The sequence below is a fragment of the Lepidochelys olivacea genome, assembly GCF_965140295.1.
Source record: "Lepidochelys olivacea isolate rLepOli2 genome assembly, chromosome: 18".
NCBI lineage: Eukaryota > Metazoa > Chordata > Testudines > Cheloniidae > Lepidochelys > Lepidochelys olivacea.
The window spans coordinates 12,434,929-12,454,028 of NC_140428.1; the positions used below are offsets into that span (position 1 = coordinate 12,434,929).

Below are 19,100 nucleotides of genomic sequence, written 5' to 3' on the forward strand. Positions count from 1 at the left end.
AGACTTGGATTCTTTCTGCCACTGACTCTCACCTAGTGTCCTTGGGCAAGTCACGTAACCTTTCTACTCTCATTTCCCTATCTGCGGTGGGGACTAATACTTCCAAGCTGACAGGAGTGTTGTGCAGCTTCAGTTAATGGCAGCAAAGGGCAGTGTGGTTCTTGGATGAAAGGCACTGTGCGTGTGCATCTGAATCTGATTAAGTGCTGGGTCTTTGAGTGCCATCCTGTTCAGCTCTGAAAATACACCCCTGGGCTTTTCTCCTCTAGCCCATTGTTTGTGCATCCGAATCCTCTGATTAGTAGAAACACCACCCTGCGCGTATGAGGAATAACCCAGGGGGTGGTGTAAGTGCGCAAGAGGGAGACCCAGAGAGTCCAGGGTTCCCTCCCATGGGCACAGAGGGCAAGGTTAGGCTCTGGTAACATCAGTGCAGGTTTCTCCCCTTGCAGATTAGCTAAAAAGAAGAAAACCGGCAAGAAAAAGAAGGTGAAATTGGAGGAAATGGTGAACCCCCCTGCCCCCAGTGCCACGGAGGCTGGCAGAGACGGTGGCACAAACAGACTGAGTGAAGGAACTGAGCTGAAGACAGACAGGAGGCTGCCCTCTCCGGAGGGCCAGGAGAGGCTAGGAGAGAGCAGCAAGCACTCGGCCCTGAGCCAGCTGGGCCTGCGGATCCCGGAGATGAAGGACACCTCCATGGAGAGCATGGGGCAGCCGCTGAGCAAAGTGATTGACAAACTGAACGGGCAGCTGGACCCCAGTGGCTGGAACTGCCCCGTCGACCCCCCCAATCAGTCCTTTCGGACTGACATGCCAGAGGAGACCCCGGATGGGCCGCCCTCTGGCAGCTATATCGAGCGGATTTCGACCCCCATGGACTTCTACCGCTTTACCGTCGAGAGTCCAAACTCTCCTGCGCCAGGTGGTGGCGACCATGACCCTACAGGGGCTGGCCAACCGCCATATGTTCCTGGTAGCCCTGAGGCTGCTGGACAAGATGAAGAAGGAGGAGAGGGAGAAACAGCTGGGGCGGTAGAGGACGCTCAGGAGGAGGCAGATAAAACCCAAGCCAGTGAAATGGAAACTGGCAACATGGAGGCGCTCAGCAGCCTGAAAGGAGACCAGCCCAGTCCCTCTCTGAGCAGCGCTGAGGACTCGGGGGTGGAGGAGGGACAGGGCAGCCCGTCGGAAATGGCCCATCCATCGGAGTTCAGGTAAGGCGAAGGGGGTAGGGGGTGTCTTTGCAGCAGGACAGCTCCGACTCTGAGGATCTTTGGGCAGGACCAGGAAAGCAGCAGTGTGGGGAATGGCTCTCCGGATAAAGTTTCCCCTCCATGGGCGAGAAGAGCGGCTGTGTGAGACCGTTTGCTCCCCTCCTTGGTCTGAAGGAGCTGGGAGTTGGGGGGTGATTTTTGGGCGGGGGGGGTCTGCCTTTTGGAATTGGGGGTTTCTGTAAGAGTTGGCTAGTGCTAGCTGAGATGTGCAGTTGGCTTTGTCTGGGTACTGGGGGTGGGGTGTTAAGTGGTTGACACGGGTGCCAAGGGCAGGGATAGAGGCCATGATATGAACTGAACAGAGCAGTCCATAAAAGAGGGGAGGCACAGCCCACCCATGTCATCCCAGATTTCCCCTCTGCAAAGGCAGGCCCTTCTGAGAAGTGGCGGGGAGCAGGAGGTAGGAGCCAGGGAGGGGCAAGAATAGCCACTTTACCCTGTATATTCACTGCTCCCGCCAGTGACCCCTGGTCACATCCCCTGCCAGCCTTTAGCACAGCTTCCGCAGGAGCAGCTCACAGGTGAGTGGCAAGTTCAGAGCTGAGGCCACCCCAGGACTCGGGAGCTTGCAGTGCTACCTCATAATCCCACCGCCTGCTGGGACCTGAGGACGTCCACTACTGCACCTTGGGGGTGCGCTTGGGGCCCCTGAGATACTTCTGCAGGGAAGGGTCCCTACATATCAAACCCTCCTTCCCACTTCTCTCAGGGTGGATAACAACCATCTATTGCTGCTGATGATCCATGTCTTCCGGGAAAACGAGGAACAGCTGTTCAGGGTAAGTCTGGCCATGTGAAGGCAAACGCCTTCCTCAGCCTCCCTTACAGCAGTTGTGGTGCTGAATGTGGGTTATTGACTGAAGGCTGGGAAGGAGGCACTAGCATCTGGGAACTGGTGGGTTCCTCTCCGTATGTACTCCTTATCTGCCCGGGCAGCAGGGAATCTTCAGGCAGGTCCCATCTACACTAGGAAAGGTGCTGTGGTGCTGGGGATGGAGTGGAAGTTAAGGATAATCTAGGCATGGCCGAATATCTAAACAAATACTTTGCCTCAGTCTTTAATAAGGTTAATGAGGATCTTTGGGATAATGGTAGCATGACAAATGGGAAAATATGGAGGTAGATATTACCATATCTGAGGTAGAAGCAAAACTCGAACAGCTTAATGGGACTAAATTGGGGGGCCCAGATAATCTTCATCCAAGAATATTAAAGGAATTGGCACATGAAATTACAAGCCCATTAGCAAGAATTTTTAATGAATGTGTAAACTCAGTGGTTGTACCGTATGACTGGAGAATTGCTAACATAGTTCCTATTTTTAAGAAAGGTAAAAAGAAGCGATCTGGGTAACTACAGGCCTGTTAGTTTGACATCTGTAGTATGCAAGGTCTTGGAAAAAATTTTGAAGGAGAAAGTAGTTAAGGACATTGAGGTCAATGGTAAATGGGACAAAATACAACATGGTTTTACAAAAGGTAGATCGTGCCAAACCAACCTGATCTCCTTCTTTGACAAGGTAACAGACTTTTTAGACAAAGGGAATGCAGTGGATCTAGATTTACCTAGATTCCAGGAAGGTGTTTGATACCATGCCACGTGGGGAATTATTAGTTAAATTGGAAAAGATGGGGATCAATATGAAAACTGAAAGGTGAGTAAGGAATTGGTTAAAAGGGAGACTACAGCGGGTCACGCTGAAAGGTGAACTGTCAAGCTGGAAGGAAGTTACCAGTGGAGTTCCTCAGGGATCGGTTTTGGGACCAATCTTATTTAATCTTTTTATTACTGACCTCGGCACAAAAAGTGGGAGTGTGCTAATAAAGTTTGCAGATGATACAAAGCTGGGAGGTATTGCCAATACAGAGAAGGACCGGGAAATCATACAGGAGGATCTGGATGACCTTGTAAACTGGAGTAATAGTAATAGGATGAAATTTAATAGTGAGAAGTGCAAGGGCATGCATTTAGGGATTAATAACAAGAATTTTAGTTATAAGCTGGGGACGCATCAATTAGAAGTAATGGAGGAGGAGAAGGACCTTGGAGTATTGGCTGATCACAGGATGACTATGAGCCGCCAATGTGATATGGCTGTGAAAAAAGCTAATGAGGTCTTGGGATGCATCAGGAGAGGTATTTCCAGTAGCGATAAGGAGGTTTTAGTACTGTTATACAAGGCACTGGTGAGACCTTACATTGAATACTGTGTGCAGTTCTGGTCTCCCATGTTTAAGAAGGATGAATTCAAACTGGAACAGGTACAGAGAAGGGCTACTAGGATGATCCGAGGAATGGAAAACCTGTCTTATGAAAGAAGACCAAGGAGCTTGGCTTGTTTAGCCTAACCAAAAGAAGGCTGAGAGGAGATATGATTGCTCTCTATAAATATATCAGAGGGATAAATACCAGGAAGGGAGAAAAATTATTTAAACTCAGTAACAATGTGGACACAAGAACAAATGGCTATAAACTGGCCATCGGGAAGTTTAGACTGGAAATTAGACAAAGGTTTCTAACCATCAGAGGAGTGAAGTTCTGGTATAGCCTTCCAAGGGAAGTAGTGGGGGCAAAAGACCTATCTGGCTTCAAGATTAAACTTGATAAGTTTATGGAGGAGATGGTATGATGGGATAACATGATTTTGGCAATTAATTGATCTTTAAATATTCATGGTAAATAGGCCCAATGGCCTGTGACTGTGATGGGATGTTAGATGGGCTGGGATCTGAGTAACTACAGAGAATTCTTTCCTGGGTATCTGGCTGGTGACTCTTGCCCATATGCTCAGGGTGCAGCTGATTGCCATATTTGGGGTCGGGAAGGAATTTTCCCGCTCCCAAATATGGAGGAGGCCCTGGTGGTTTTTCGCCTTCCTCTGTAGCATGGGACACGGGTCACTTGCTGGAGGATTCTCTGCTCCTTGAAGTCTTTAAACCATGATGTGACTTCAATAGCTCAGACATAGGTGAGAGGTTTATCGCAGGAGTGGGTAGGTGAGATTCTGTGGCCTGCATTGTGCAGGAGGTCAGACTAGATGATCATAAGGTCCCTTTTGACCTTAATATCTATGAATAATATCGTTAGTGCATGGCCTCATTATAGCACGTCTGCCTTGTGGAGTAGGTGAGACCTGAGGGTGCCCTGGAGCCATGCTGCAGACAGGGGCATTTCGAAGGCTGTGGCGCTGTCTGGGGACACGGTTATTACACGGGCTAGAGAACCCAAGTGCACGTCAGCCATGGAGGAGGCCACCGCATGCTGACTGGATCCCGAAGCTCGTAGCTTTGCACAGTGGAGATGGAGTTGTGGCCCTGCTGCACGGGCGCCCATGGTAACTGTGGGCAGTGAGCATGGAAGCTCTGTTCTTTATGTGTCATCTCTCCTCTTCTCGCAGATGATCCGAATGAGCACTGGGCACATGGAGGGGAATCTTCAGCTGCTCTATGTCCTGCTGACGGACTGTTATGTGTACCTGATCCGGAAAGGTAGCCCATCCCAGTGGCCTCTCTAAATTACCTTCCTGGGAGGCACCATGGAGGCCGGCAGGGGTCTTTGGTCTTCAGCAGGGGGTTTACCTGTAGAAGTCTAGATGTATCGTGAGGGTGGCGTGTGGAGTACACACCCCTATGGAAAGGGCCATCTGCCCCATAGGTTCACACCACAACCAGCTGGCTCCAGGGCATTCGTAATGCTACATATCAGCTGTTGGGGGAACCAGAGAGGGGCAGGCCTGCTTAGGTGACAGGCACGGTACCTCACCAGCCAGTCTGCCAGGGACAACCCTTCTGGCCCCTAGAAGTTCAGATCCCCTCCTCCTGCTCCTCAGAATCCCTGGGCTGCTAGTTCTGCAGACTGAGCTCCTGCTGCTAGGCGGTGGGCGAGATCTGGGCAAATCTCTGTACTGCGTCTGGGGAGCGTCCTCCCCATCTGCCCATACACCTGTCCTGTGTCCTATGCTAGGAGCCGCAGAAAAGCCGTACTTGGTGGAGGAGACCGTTTCATACAATGAGCTAGACTACATCTCGGTGAGTCCAGGCCTGTTGCTCGCAGGGTGCAGCAATGCGCTGGGGGAAGCGGAGAGGATGTGAAGGAAAACGCCTCTTGCTTTGCCTGGCTTTTCCAGTCCCCGGGGTCTGTCCCTCCTCTTGCTGTTGGAGGACGCTGAAGAACGACTCTTCCATGGCCGGGAGGTTTGCAGGCTCAATGCAGGTGACCTAACTGGGGATGCAGAGGGAAGCGCCTTTGCCTCCTCAGCCCTCTGGTGCCACCTCTACCTGCCAACATCCTCCCATCCCAGCTGTTGCTCTGCCACTTGGGCTCTGACACAGCCCCTGCTGCTGGCTCCCCCCTGTGGCCTTTAGCCAGCAGTACATCAGCCTTTTCAGGGCACATTTGGGGTGCCTTTCCAAAGCCTTGTCCCCATCCTGCTCCTCAGCCTCCCTAATGAGTGCTTGTGTGTTACCACGACAGGTTGGCCTGGATCAGCAGACAGTGATGTTGGTCTGCACCAACCGTCGGAAGCAGTTCCTGCTGGACACCGCTGACGTGGCCCTTACAGAGTAAGCTCTACTATTGTGTGCAAACGGGTTGATCTTTCCATGCGCCTGGGGTTATTTGTCGGCCACTCCCCTAAAGCCTCCGGGCTGCCCCTTATATCTGAAAAATTACTTGGGAAGCAAATGCAAGTGATTCTAGTTAAGGGTAGCATTTGGGGAGGGGCTGGATCTCATGATCTCTCTTTCATTGTTGTTTAAAAGTCCCAGGGCTGTTGCTCAGATTTGATGATTGGTTTAATTACAACAATTTAGCCCCCCACAAATGGTTTGACTTCGATTGCATTAAAAATTGCAAAATGCTCCCAATAGCTCCCTCTGCTGGTTGACATGCTGTGCTGTCTGCAGGGCCTGCTACTTTCAATACCTCTCTAATTATCTTGACGCTGCTTACATTTGTTTGGTTCCCAAGACCCGCTGGGGTGACCGTGTTTTGCGGTGAATGGCTTTGCCTGTTCTTATTGCAGAAGAAAGGTTTGACATTAGCCTTCCTCCCATGATCGGGCAGTGACTGACTGGCCGCAGACAGAATAGGGATGAGGACAAATTGTCGGGTTTTGAGTTCACTGGCAAATCTGCAGCTTTGCTGTCTCCATGTTGGGCAGGGAGAAGGTGGCTTGTGCCCTCTTGGACTCTTTAGGCCCTATGTGACCTCTTAGGCAGCACTCTGGACAGCTCTCTCGTAAGCCAGTTGAAATGTTCTCTGTTTGTTTTCCTTCCCAGTGTGTTACTTCAACGGGGCTTTGTAAGTTCAGGTCCCTGAGAGGAGCGTTCTCAGGCTCCTTCCCAGAGATCAGCAGCTTCAAAGCTTCCATTTCCTTGGACTCTTACTTTATATCAAGACCCTTTAGCACCTTTGGGCCCCCATCCTGCAGTTGGATCCATGTAGGTTGAACCTTGTGAACCCCTTTGCGATATCTGTGGGAGGCATGGGTCTGCCCCTATGGACCTGATTGCAGGATTGAGTCGGCACTATAATTTCTGAGCTGGCATCCCAGCTCTCCTTGTGAACTGTGCTCCAGAGGGGTGTTAGTCCGAGAGGTGACCTCAACGAAGATCTCCATTCTCCCCTCCCCCAGGTTCTTCCTAGTCTCCTTGAAGTCAGCCATGATCAAAGGTTGCCGAGAGCCGCCGTACCCCAGCATCCTCACCGACGCCACTATGGAGAAGCTGGCGCTGGCCAAGTTTGTGGCCCAAGAGTCAAAGTGTGAGGTGAGGTGGGAATTAGGAGTATCTTGAAATATTTTCTTCACTGACGTCTCTTCTTACCAACGCACCTTCTGTGGAGAGGGGCTTCTTACTGGGCTCCTGCACTCTATTCTGTAGTGCGTTCCCACAGGTATTAACTCAACTGTGCAGATCAGTCCTCGCCACCTGTCCCTGTTGTGGTCTGTTCGCTGCTCCATACCACCCCAGAGGTGGCTGCAGTTTCAGCAGTGGGGTCCTTCAGTGTCCCATCTGTCCTGCAGAGGGCTGGGCTGAGTTCAGTTGTTAGGAACTGCATGGAGACGCTCCAGTGGAAGGTGCTCTGTACCATGATTACACTGTATTAAGCCTTGTGCCATGTAGTCCCTCACAGGAGCGATTCTCTGACTTGCTGCCCGATCCTTTTCTGTCCAGGCCCTTAAGGCTCTCAGAGATGTGTCCTAGAGATGTGATTCCTGCGGTATGGACCCCCCAGGCCAGGCTGCTGCTGTCCCTGGGATTAGCCCTATTGCTGTTAGGCCTGGGAGATTGGTAACCCTTTTGCTCAGTCTGCTGGTCTGTCTCTCACAGGCTTCCGATGTGGTTGTGCGCTTCTATGGCCTCATTCACTGGGAGGACCCCATGGATGAGACATTGGGACCGGCCCCTTCCCTTTATGCTTCTTCTGAGAACTCGGTCACTAAAGAAGGCATCCTGCATTACAAGTCTGGGACTTCCTACCTGGGGAAGGAGCACTGGAAGACCTGCTTTGTGGTGCTCAGGTGGGAGCTGGGACTGCGTTCACAGGGGCGCTCTGACAGGTCTGGAGTGTGAAGTGCTGAGGGAAGGCAATGCAGTGGGGAAGCCTTGTTGCTTGGTACAAACAGCCTTGTCTGGAGGAGCCTGGACGCCCCTGGGCGAGTTCAGGATGGAAAGACACCAGAAATCCCATCCCGACCGTCAGCCCTTATTGACCTTAGCAGATTGGCACCATAATATAAGGCTAACTTTTATCCAGGAGCAGGAGTGGGCCTTCTCCACACCCCTCATACCTTCAAATCTCCCTCCCGCCCACCCCCATGGCTGCTAGATCGGGCGTTGTTTGGAGCCCATTATTGTTTCTGCTCCAGTAAAGCCAAGTGACCCCTCGGGGCAGAGCCAGAGCTGGGACTTGGGTCCAGTCCTGGTTGCTCATAGCAGCAGCCCAGGGAGCTAAGCCCTGGGCAGCCTGCACTTGATGTAAATGATACTCTTCTTGCTGCCCTTGTTAATGTTGTACCATGATAGCAAGAGAGAGAGAATTCCAAAGATCCTATTGTCCTGAAGCCCAGGATGAAGTCCCCTGATAGAGACTTTATCCAATATCCAAGTGCAGACCTGACCTGTGCTTCCTTAGCTCTTGTTCTGGTGAGGGACACGGGCTCCGGCTACAGCCAGCCTCTCATAGCATCAGTGTGGCTCAGTCCCGTCGCAGCCTGTGCTTTGCTAGCAGCAGGAATCCACTGTCTAGCAGGGAGGGAAGTTTATATGACAGCTGCTGGGCTAAAGTGAGGGGAGGTTTGTGTTGCTGGTCAGGCGGCACTAGCTGAGTTATCTGCTTTGTCTTGTGTTTCCAATCAGCAGCAATGGGATCTTATACCAGTATCCAGACCGTACTGACATTATCCCTCTGCTCTCCGTGAACATGGGGTAAGTGGGCACTAAGCATGTTAGCTGTGGTGCAGTACTGTAGCAATGTTCCTCTCCCTACTGAAGTTGTACCTGCCGTAGGCAGTTGATCGTGTCACTGGGTCTCATTAGAACTGGCCTGTGGAGTGAGCTAGGGTGTCTTTGTCTGCTGGAAGGGATGTGTACGCTAAGTACATGTGTTACATCTCTGCACCTCCCAGTCTCTCACACCAGGAGAAGGCAGCAGCCCACATTTAAGCTGAAGCGGAGAGCGGTGGACAGTCTTGGATGATTGGTAATGCGAGCCGGAGCCTTTCACCTGTATTTCACCAGTTGAGATCTCCCAGCAGCAGGGAGAGAAAGTCAGTGATATCTGAGGGGCATTTGACCCTATGTGAAATGAGTTGGGGGGAAGACCTCAGGCCAGTCCCTAGTGTGCAGGGGTCTGTGTTCCACATCAGAGACTACCATTACAGACAGCTGACGGTCAAATGAGCCATGGAAACTGGACTCACCCGCCTGCCCCCCAGGTCCCTGCAGGTTGGGACTGAGGTACGGAAGCTGGGCAAGGTGAGGCCACTTGTACTGTGCTGGAGATAAGTGCATCCACTTCCCAGGACTGTCGATCCAGCGCTAAGATCATTTGAAGCATACATCTGCTGGGGATAACTACACAGGAATTCCCCAGCGGTTGGCAGGCTGTTAGCAGTGATCCCCATGCTAAGGTGCAGAGATCAGTCACTGAAATACAACATGGCAGAAACTCTTCTCTTTCTGTGTTAAGTCAAAATTAGTAGGGATCTGGGAGTCAGGACTCCTGGGTTCCATTCCTGTCTCTGCCACCGACTCCTTGTGTAACCTTGAACAAGAGGCTTAGTCAGTGACTCGGTTTCCCCATTTATAGAAAGTGAGTTATTGTTTGAAGCTTTAGGTCTAAGCATGTGCACAAGTGCCTGTGAAATCCGTGGGAGCCCCAACCTGTATCTGAGAGCAGAGTATTCCCGTTAACAATACGGTGTTCCCTGAGTTTGGACCCTCCCATGTAAATACCTTCCCCACCCCCACCTCTACGTGCCCCTCTAGGGGCTCTCTGCTAGCCCACCTCACTTGCTCTCCACTCCCTGATGGTGCAGAGGAAGAGAAGCCAGGTTTCTAAGCCATAGTGATTAGAACCAACATGTCAACTTGCACCTGGGGACCCAGTGCTGCTCAGAGGGCCTGGACGTGCTGGACTCACCGGGACTCGTTTCACCGAGCACTGAGTTTGCATTCTGTGCCAGCTGAAGCTTCAGAGGGCGTTGCGCTAACCCAACGGGAGGTGGCGAAAGTCTGAGGTGATGGTGAGACCAGGAATGCCACAGACTCTGAGCTACCTAGAGACGGCCCAAAGCAGGCCTGAGTCATCGCTGCTAGCTTGGTGTCCGGAGGGGTATAATTACTCTGGGATTGTGAGCTTCTTGGGCAACGAGTGCTGCAGTGGTATATCCACCCCGCTACCCCCACCCAACATTACCTCCATCCACTCCAGTCCGAGCCTCAGCCAGCTTGTCATCGGCCAGGCCCCAGTTTTGGCCAGACATTGAGAAAGCTTGGAATCGACCAGGCCGAGATCAGGAGCTGTATGTCAGAGCTAAGAATCAGCACAGCCCCGAACACCTCCCAGTCACTTCCAGTGGCTTCTCATGTGCATTGGAGTGGGGGAAAGGGCAGAACGAAGCCCAGAATCGCCCCACATGAGGGGTCCTCCGGCTGATGGAAGGTGAGGAGCCTCAGGGCCTGTGAGAGGAACCTGGTGATGTTGAGGCATGTCCTGCCCTCCCTGGAGCAGTGTGCCCAGACGCATGGTGCATCTGGGACCTTTGCTCTCCTCCCTTGTGGTCGTCTCTTAGTCTCTGATCTCTGCTTTCTGATCCTTTCAGGGGGGAGCAGTGTGGTGGGTGCCGGCGATCGAACACCACAGATCGCCCCCACTCCTTCCAGGTGATCCTGACCGACCGCCCTTCCCTGGAGCTCAGCGCCGAGAACGAAGAGGAGATGGCAGACTGGATGCAATACTTGTGCCAGGCCGTATCCAAAGGGGTGAGCAGCTCCCTGTGCGCTCGCTGATCTGTGTGCGGCACAGGGCCACTTTGAATAGTGCCAGGCTATGATCCGTTTTCCTGACCCTGAAGGGAAACCTGCCAGCCAATGAAACCGTTGTGTAACACTCTGCAGTTAGCGTGCAAGAGGTGTGGGGGGGGTGGAGATGAGAGCTGCGGTTCAGCATCGTCGTCATCTGTAAATTACACATCGTTTTGTCCATCTGCTTCACATCCATCCCATGCATAAAGGAGCCAGGCTCTCCAGCCCCCTCCCAGGGGTTCATTGAAACCTGTTAGAGGGCTTATTCCTTCACCCTTCCACTTCCCTGGTCCTTCTTGCATGAACAGAGAGCAACAATACCCGAAGTCCGAAGGTGCAAACAATTTGATGTTTATTGGGGTGAACTTTCAGCAAACTTAAATCCAAGTTCCTTTTTCCTTATTTTCGAATCCTAACTTACTTCCTGTTTGCCCCTAATTTATATACTAATATTCTCAGCTATACCTTAACCAATCATTTTACTGAAATTTACCTAACCAATCCTAACACAGGTTTCAGAGTAGCAGCCCTGTGAGTCTGTATTCGCAAAAAGAAAAGGAGGACTTGTGGCACCTTAGAGACTAACAAATTTATTTGAGCATAAGCTTTCGTGAGCTACAGCTCATTTCATCGGATGCATTCAGTGGCTAACATATTGTAACATGATTAGCTAACCAATTATATCCCACCACCCTAATTAGTTTACACACAGCAAAATTAATTATACAGCAGACAGAAACAATCAGAACCAGACAAAGACCATGCAAATAAACAATAGCAAAGTGGGAACTATAATGACAAAACAATACAGAAGTGAGGATTTCACAACTACATCTATAAAGACTTAAGGGTTTCCCAGCTGTGTCTATTGATAAGCGAGTTCTTACCAAACAGAAAACTATCAAACTAAATTTCCTTTTACATCTTCTAGGCTCTTCCCTTTCTCTGGAGGTGATAGATCGGATTACCTTGCTAACAGCCCCAGATTGTCTTATTTCAATATGACTGGTTTGAAATGTGTGAGGACGTGGCCTTTCGTTTTCCAGCTTATCCCTGCTCCCACTGCTTAGCCAAAGGCCTTAGCTTAAGAACAGAGCCTCAGACTGTCACATGAGAGAAGGCTCTTACACAGGCAGACAGTGCTTTTGATTCTTTCTTTTATACCTCTCTAACTAGCTAAATGATAAACATAGACCTACATTCTTAAAGTCTAGGCCTTTACAGACAGGCCCGAATATCTGTATCCTAACACTCCCCCCCCCCCCTTTTTTTTTTTCTCTTGGGATTTTTCTGCCCAGGTATTCCTGGAAAAGAGCAGGACATATGGAGACACACTTCCTGATAGGGCCAGGCAATCAAGGTGGAAGGTGTCGATATTTCATCTGTCCCACTGCCCGTTGTGTAGTACTGTGCCCTGCACCTTCTCTCTTACGGGCATACCACACCTATTCCAATTAGTGTTCCAGACTTTCACCTGCCAGCCAATGAAACCTTTGTGTAGCACTCTGCAGTAAGCATGCGGGGGCGCCTGAGGGCTGCAGTCCAGTATCGTCGTCATCTCTAAATTACACACTGTTTTGTCCATGATCCCATCTGCTCCACATCCATCCCGTGCGTAAAGGAGCCAGGCTTGAACCCCCCTGATTGTAGCTGATCATTCTGAAGCAGAACCCTCTGGGGTTACTTTCCACATTGGGGCAGTACTTGGTCCTCGGTACCAGGTTTGTAAAACGACTCTGGCTTTGTAGACTGCAGTCTCTTAGACGTCTGCCGTGCCCATAGCATCAAGTGGTGGGGTCATAGAATCATAGACTCATAGAATATCAGGGCTGGAAGGGACCTCAGGAGGTCATCTAGGCCAACCCCCTGCTCAAAGCAGGACCAATCCCCAACTACATCATCCCAGCCAGGGCTTTGTCAAGCCTGACCCTAAAATATCTAAGGAAGGAGATTCCACCACCTCCCTAGGTAACACATTCCTGTGTTTCACCACCGTCCTAGAGAAAAAGTTTTTCCTAATATCCAACCTAAACCTCCCACACTGCAACTTGAGACCATTACTCCTTCTCCTGTCCTCTTCCACCACTGAGAATAGTCTAGAACCATCCTCCCTGGAACTACCTCTCAGGTAGTTGAAAGCAGCTATCAGATCCCCCCTCATTTTTCTCTTCCGCAGACTAAACAATCCCGGTTCCCTCAGCCTCTCCTCATAAGTCATGTGTTCCAGTCCCCTAATCATTTTTGTTGCCCTCCGCTGGACTCTTTCCAGTTTTTCCACATCCTTCTTGTAGTGTGGGGCCCAAAACTGGACACAGTACTCCAGATGAGGCCTCACCAATGTCGAATAGAGGGGAACGATCACGTCCCTCGATCTGCTGGCAATGCCCCTACTTATACATCCCAAAATGCCATTGGCCTTCTTGGCAACAAGGGCACACTGTTGACTCATATCCAGCTTCTCGTCCACTGTAATCCCTAGGTCCTTTTCTGCAGAACCGCTGCCTAGCCAGTCAGTCCCTAGTCTGTAGCGGTGCATGGGATACTTCCGTCCTAAATGCAGGACTCTGCACTTGTCCTTGTTGAACCTCATCAGATTTCTTTAGGCCCAATCCTCTAATTTGTCTAGGTCCCTCTGTATCCTATCCCTACCCTCCAGCGTATCTACCTCTCCTCCCAGTTTAGTGTCATCTGCAAACTTGCTGAGGGTACAATCCACACCATCCTCCAGATCATTAATGAAGATATTGAACAAAACCGGCCCGAGGACTGACGCTTGGGGCACTCCACTTGATACCGGCTGCCAGCTAGATATGGAGCCATTGATCACTACCCTTTGAGCCCGACAATCTAGCCAACTTTCTATCCACCTTATAGTCCATTCAGCCAGCCCATGCTTCTTTAACTTGCTGGCAAGAATACTGTGGGAGACAGTGTCAAAAGCTTTGCTAAAGTCAAGGAACAACATGTCCACCGCTTTCCCCTCATCCACAGAGCCAGTTATCTCATCATAGAAGACAATTAGATTAGTCAGGCACTACTTGCCCTTGGTGAATCCATGCTGAATGTTTCTGATCACTTTCCTCTCCTCCAAGTGCTTCAGAATTGATTCCTTGAGGACCTGCTCAATGATTTTTCCAGGGACTGAGGTGAGGCTGACTGGCCTGTAGTTCCCAGGATCCTCCTCCTTCCCTTTTTTAAAGATGAGCACTACATTAGCCTTTTCCCAGTCGTCCGGGACTTCCCCGATCGCCATGAGTTTTCAAAGATAATGGCCAACGGCTCTGCAATCACATCCGCCAACTCCTTTTGTCCTCTCGGATGCAGCGCATCCGGCCCCATGGACTTGTGCTCGTCCAGCTTTTCTAAATAGTCCCGAAACACTTCTTTCTCCACAGAGAGCTGGTCACCTCCTCCCCGTGCTGTGCTGCCCAGTGCAGTAGTCTGGGAGCAGAGCTTGTTCGTGAAGACAGAGGCAAAAAAAGCATTGAGTACATTAGCTTTTTCCACATCCTCTGTCACTAGGTTGCCTCCCTCATTCAGTAAGGGGCCCACACTTTCCTTGACTTTCTTCTTGTTGCTAACATACCTCAAGAAACCCTTCTTGTTACTCTTAACATCTCTTGCTAGCTGCAACTCCAGGTGGGATTTGGCCTTCCTGATTTCACTCCTGCATCCGCGAGCAATATTTTTATACTCCTCCCTGGTCATTTGTCCAATCTTCCACTTCTTGTAAGCTTCTTTTTTGTGGTTAAGAGCCGCAAGGATTTCACTATTAAGCCAAGCTGGTCACCTGCCATATTTACTATTCTTTCTACACATCGGGATGGTTTTTCCCTGTAACCTCAATAAGGATTCTTTAAAATACAGCCAGCTCTCCTGGACTCCTTTCCCCCTCATGTTATTCTCCCAGGGGATCCTGCCCATCAGTTCCCTCAGGGAGTCAAAGTCTGCTTTTCTAAAGTCCAGGGTCCGTATTCTGCTGCTCTCCTTTCTTCTCTGTGTCAGGATCATGAACTCAACCATCTCATGGTCACTGCCTCCCAGGTTCCCATCCACTTTAGCTTCCCCTACTAATTCTTCCTGGTTTATGAGCAGCAGGTCAAGAAGAGCTCTGTCCCTAGTTGGTTCCTCCAGCACTTGCACCAGGAAATTGTTCCCTACCCTTTCCAAAAACTTCCTGGACAGTCTGTGCAATCCTGGGTCCTGACTCAAGGAGCCCCCGCATGCTGAAGGGATCCCCTTTTCCATACTGCCATGGTGTTGATACATAGCGCAGGCCAACAGCCGTGGTGCTCTGGGGCAACGACTGTCCTGCCGGGAAGGAGACCAGGCTCAGGCATGGCTGGGGGGCCCAGTCTCTGGGGCACGGAAGCAGCTGGTGAATCAACCACTGCTTCCCCCTCAGCCAACAGAGCGGCCCTGGCTTCGAAGCACATCTGTCTGTTCAGACGCTTGGCCAGCCCCTCCCCAGAGCATCTGAGCACTGTCATTTCTAGGGCCTCTGTGACTGAACCAAAAGGGCAGCTCTCGAGGGATCCTTAAGATAAACAGTGAGGCAGAGTCTCGTGCAGAGCCCAGGATTTGAAGCTGCAGAGGCGACCTGGAGTAGGATCTTGGAGAATGGGCCAGTGGAGGGTGGGCAAGATCCTCTGCTGGCGTAAATCAGTGTGGCTCCACTGAAGTCATTTACATCAGTTGTGGCTCTGGGCCTGGGAGTGGCTTCTATCTCAGGCACACGCAGCAGCGTCCGGAGAGAGACCCCTGCACGTACGCTGGGGCTGGATGAGAAGCAGAGCATTGTGGCCTGCAGCCAGCAGGGTGACTGGTTCTAACAGTTTACCTTTCACCCGCCCCCAGGTTATCCCCCAGGGCGTGGTCCCCACGCCTTGCATCCCCTGCTGCCTTGTCATAACCGACGAGAAGGCCTTCACCTGCCACGAGGATTGCCAGACGAGCTTCTTCCGCTCGCTCGCCACCGTGGAGCTGCCGGACGTGGCCACTGTCTCTACGGAAGCCGGCAAGGAGTACTGTATAATAGTGAGTGTGGGCGCGTGTGTGGGCCTGACAGGCATACAGAAGGGGAGCTGGCTCCAGTAAGTAACCACTGTGCCTCTCTGTTGGCATTTAGGAGTTTGCTCAGGATCGCAACCAGTTCATGCCCCCCTGGGTCCTGTACTTTAGTTGCACTACTGAACTGGAGAGGTTCCTCTTGGCGCTGAGCACTGTGTGGAGAAATATCTACCAGGTAAACAGGCCCAAGGCAGTGCTGGCAGCAGGGTGAGCTGCCTGTTCCTGCATCCCTAACTGGGTTAGGAGGCCCAACTGCGGGGAATGGGTGGGGCTGGCTGGTCTTGCAGAGGTTGGCCTGCATCTGCCTGCAGCTGGATCGGGTTCAAACTCTTGGCCTCCATGCTTAGGGTAAGAGAGCAGCGAAGATCCACTGAGCCTGCTGGGTCAACACAGCCCCCACTCCTGCCTTCTGCGGGTCAGGTTTGGTGGCCGTGGGGAGAGCTGTGTGCCTGCTGAGGGGGCAGGCACTGAGTGGTGTGCCTGGGGAGCGATGGGCAGTACCCATTGCTGGGGGTGTCACGTGGCTATCCTCACTGGAGGCTGCAGCTCACAGCCTGTATTGGAGATGAGTCAGCTGTGATGTGTGTCCTGGGTCCAGCGGGAGTTGGACGCTAATTTACACCAACTAGTGTCTGCTCAAGGCAGGCTCTGTCCAGGGATAACAGTGGGGGCTGTGGGGCAGGACTGAGGGGTATCAGCAGAGCTGGGGTGTGGGGACCCAGAACCAGATTGGCAGCGAGTGCCATAGGTCAAGAGTGAGGGGCATTGGGGTGAAGACTGGAAGAGCAGGGAGGACTGCAGGGCAGGCGGGAGAGGCATCAGGAGAGCATGGGGGGAGGCGAACGGTGACATAACCCATCCCCCACACTGCCAGCGCTGTTAGTCCTGCTCTTCCACAGACCCTAGTTTGTCTGGAGAGCCAAAGCAGTTTGTGGTGGTGGCGAGGTTCCTCAAATGGCCACGTGCCGCCCACCTCCTGGGCAGTGACCCGCAGGGTTCCTCAGGCCTGACGCAGCCCCACGCTGTGTTACAGTTTGTGCCAGTCAGCTGCAGTGACCTGTGGCTCTCTGGGTGTTCCAGGTTGATCTCCAGCACAAGGCAATCCAAGAAGCCTCGGTGAAGAAGAAATGCGAGGATGCCTTGAGCCTGATCCACAGCGCCTGGCAGCGCAGCGACAGCCTGTGCCGTGGCCGGGACTCCCGGGACCCCTGGTGTTAACAGAGGGAAAGACACAACCCCACGTTATAAGTGGCACAAACTAACCTACCCACCCCTGACACTAACTCTGTGGGGCAATCCTGCCCCTGTCCTGGTGGTGGCAGGTGCAGGCAGGCAGACTCTCTTCAGCAAACCAGCTTACGTTCTCCTTGGCAGTGTCTGAACTCGCTGCAGGCGGGGTTCCCAGTGATGTCCCTCTAGCTGGGAGCATACGTCTGTAAATCCTGGATTGGCCGAGCACTGCCTCTCAGCGCTTGCAATAGCGAAGCTTGGGCTTGTTGAGCGGAAACCTTCACCCTGCACCGTGGTACGTCGCTTCTCTGCTGCGTGGCAGCGGGACCATATGGTACCAGGCCCACAGCGTGGGAGTTAGGGGAGCTTCATCTAGGTCAACCACCATGCGTGGACACATGCATCAAGTTCTTTGTGCAGCGGGCCTCGCAGAGACTCTGGCTGGGTCCAGGCTCTCCTCCATCACTCAGCTGCCTCTGGGCAAGTTACTCTCTCCTTAAAGGAATAATAACCTAACATTAATGAGGGTGGGGTGGGTCTGGGCAGAGCGTTTGCTCATTTCATCATTGGGCACCAGACTGGGTCCGAGCGCTGATTAGTACTGATTAGTTGTTCATTTTAGAACACGTTAGGTTGTAAATGTGGTGAGATTGGAACACTAAATGGCTGCTGTGCATGTTTTATCCTTGTTAATACAATCGCAAACTAATGCACTGCTTCATCTCAAGGGGTGCTCATCCCCCCGCCCCAACACCTCTCCTTGACCATTCGTGAGCTGCATGGGCTGGGTCTTCTCTGCTCAGGAGATCTCTCTGGTAGTAATAGATCTCTGCCCAGGGCACATAACCTGTCCCATCACAGCCCTGCAAAGCCACAGCGAGAAAGAAAGATGTAGCTCAGGTAGAACAAGTTGCACCCGGGCTAGCTCAGTTTTCGGGCTATGGTCGTGGGTTCCTGGGTCTGATCTGATGTCTAAAAGGGGAGAGAATGGGAGAAGCTGGAGCGCAGGGTTTTGCTTGATCCAAAATCAACCCCCTTCTGGAAGCACAAGCAGCATGTTCAGCATCAGAGATGTTGGCCATTGGTATGTAGGCCCCTCTCTCTTCCACCCACTTGCCCAGTGGCTGCTGCTGGAGTCGTTAGGAGATTTGACACAGGCAAGGGGAAGTGTGTGAGAAATACTGAAACAAATCCAGGCAACCTAATGTAGGAGGAGCAGAGAGATTTAGACACATGGGGATTGAGAATTTCAGAGTATTCTAGAGGATTTAGACAAACGCCTTCCATTCATTTAACTGGAACATGTGTCTAAATCTCCTGGATTGCTTTCCAAATCTCAGCTTTGAGAGAGGTCGTACAAATATTGGAGAGGGGGGCGGGGGGGGAATATCTATTAATCCTTTGTGTGCAAAAGCAAATCCTTATGAAACTGGGGCCATGTAAGGTAACAGCAATTATCCACTGTGGAGAGTGGTTTGGGGGTTTTATTTGTTTGGGAATTTTTTTAATAAGTTGGAGACCTAATGTAATATATATTCATGGGGCCTTTTTTTCAGGAGGTGAACTTTGTGACTGAATGTACGTGTATATACATCTGCTTCCTCTGCCCCAGAATAAATACTCATTGGTAACTTGGTGCCTGTCCTGCTGACGTCTGGCGAGCTGGAATTCTCTCATTGGCAGCTGGTTTTCCTCTGTGGCTTGCTCTAAACCATCACTGGTAATCTATGGGCCAGGATCATCATCAGTCTGGGGACTGAGGCTGGTCCCATTGCTGGGAGGAATGAAGGACTTTGAGAACCAAGCAGTGGGGTGTTGAAGGTGGAGAGTTTGCCCTGAAGGGCTCTGCCCTCAGATTGAAACAGGAGGAGACCCTGAGCCATATAAGGAATCTTTAAAAGAAAAACCCCTGCCCCCTGTTACTGTGCTTAGCTGGACTCCCCTGGGCCTGCCTACGCTTTGTCTGGGCTAGACTGTTGCACAGCTTCCTATA

The 19,100-nt window shown here is 51.6% G+C and overlaps 1 protein-coding gene across 3 annotated transcripts in view; it reads left to right on the forward strand.

Moving 5' to 3' along the window:
* PLEKHM2 (pleckstrin homology and RUN domain containing M2) overlaps nucleotides 1-18,746 on the forward strand; it is a 69,258-nt gene extending 50,512 nt beyond the window's left edge. For all 3 annotated transcript variants that reach the window (XM_084651844.1, XM_084651845.1, XM_084651846.1), the window contains 12 exons: nucleotides 453-1,217; nucleotides 1,987-2,056; nucleotides 4,675-4,765; nucleotides 5,241-5,305; nucleotides 5,751-5,839; nucleotides 6,913-7,045; nucleotides 7,610-7,800; nucleotides 8,642-8,707; nucleotides 10,606-10,765; nucleotides 15,665-15,844; nucleotides 15,936-16,052; nucleotides 16,958-18,746. In XM_084651844.1, coding sequence (XP_084507970.1) covers nucleotides 453-1,217; nucleotides 1,987-2,056; nucleotides 4,675-4,765; nucleotides 5,241-5,305; nucleotides 5,751-5,839; nucleotides 6,913-7,045; nucleotides 7,610-7,800; nucleotides 8,642-8,707; nucleotides 10,606-10,765; nucleotides 15,665-15,844; nucleotides 15,936-16,052; nucleotides 16,958-17,095 — 2,065 coding nt within the window. In that variant the 3' untranslated portion in view covers nucleotides 17,096-18,746. The remainder of the gene's footprint in view (nucleotides 1-452; nucleotides 1,218-1,986; nucleotides 2,057-4,674; nucleotides 4,766-5,240; nucleotides 5,306-5,750; nucleotides 5,840-6,912; nucleotides 7,046-7,609; nucleotides 7,801-8,641; nucleotides 8,708-10,605; nucleotides 10,766-15,664; nucleotides 15,845-15,935; nucleotides 16,053-16,957) is intronic.
* The last annotated feature ends 354 nt before the right edge of the window (nucleotides 18,747-19,100 follow it).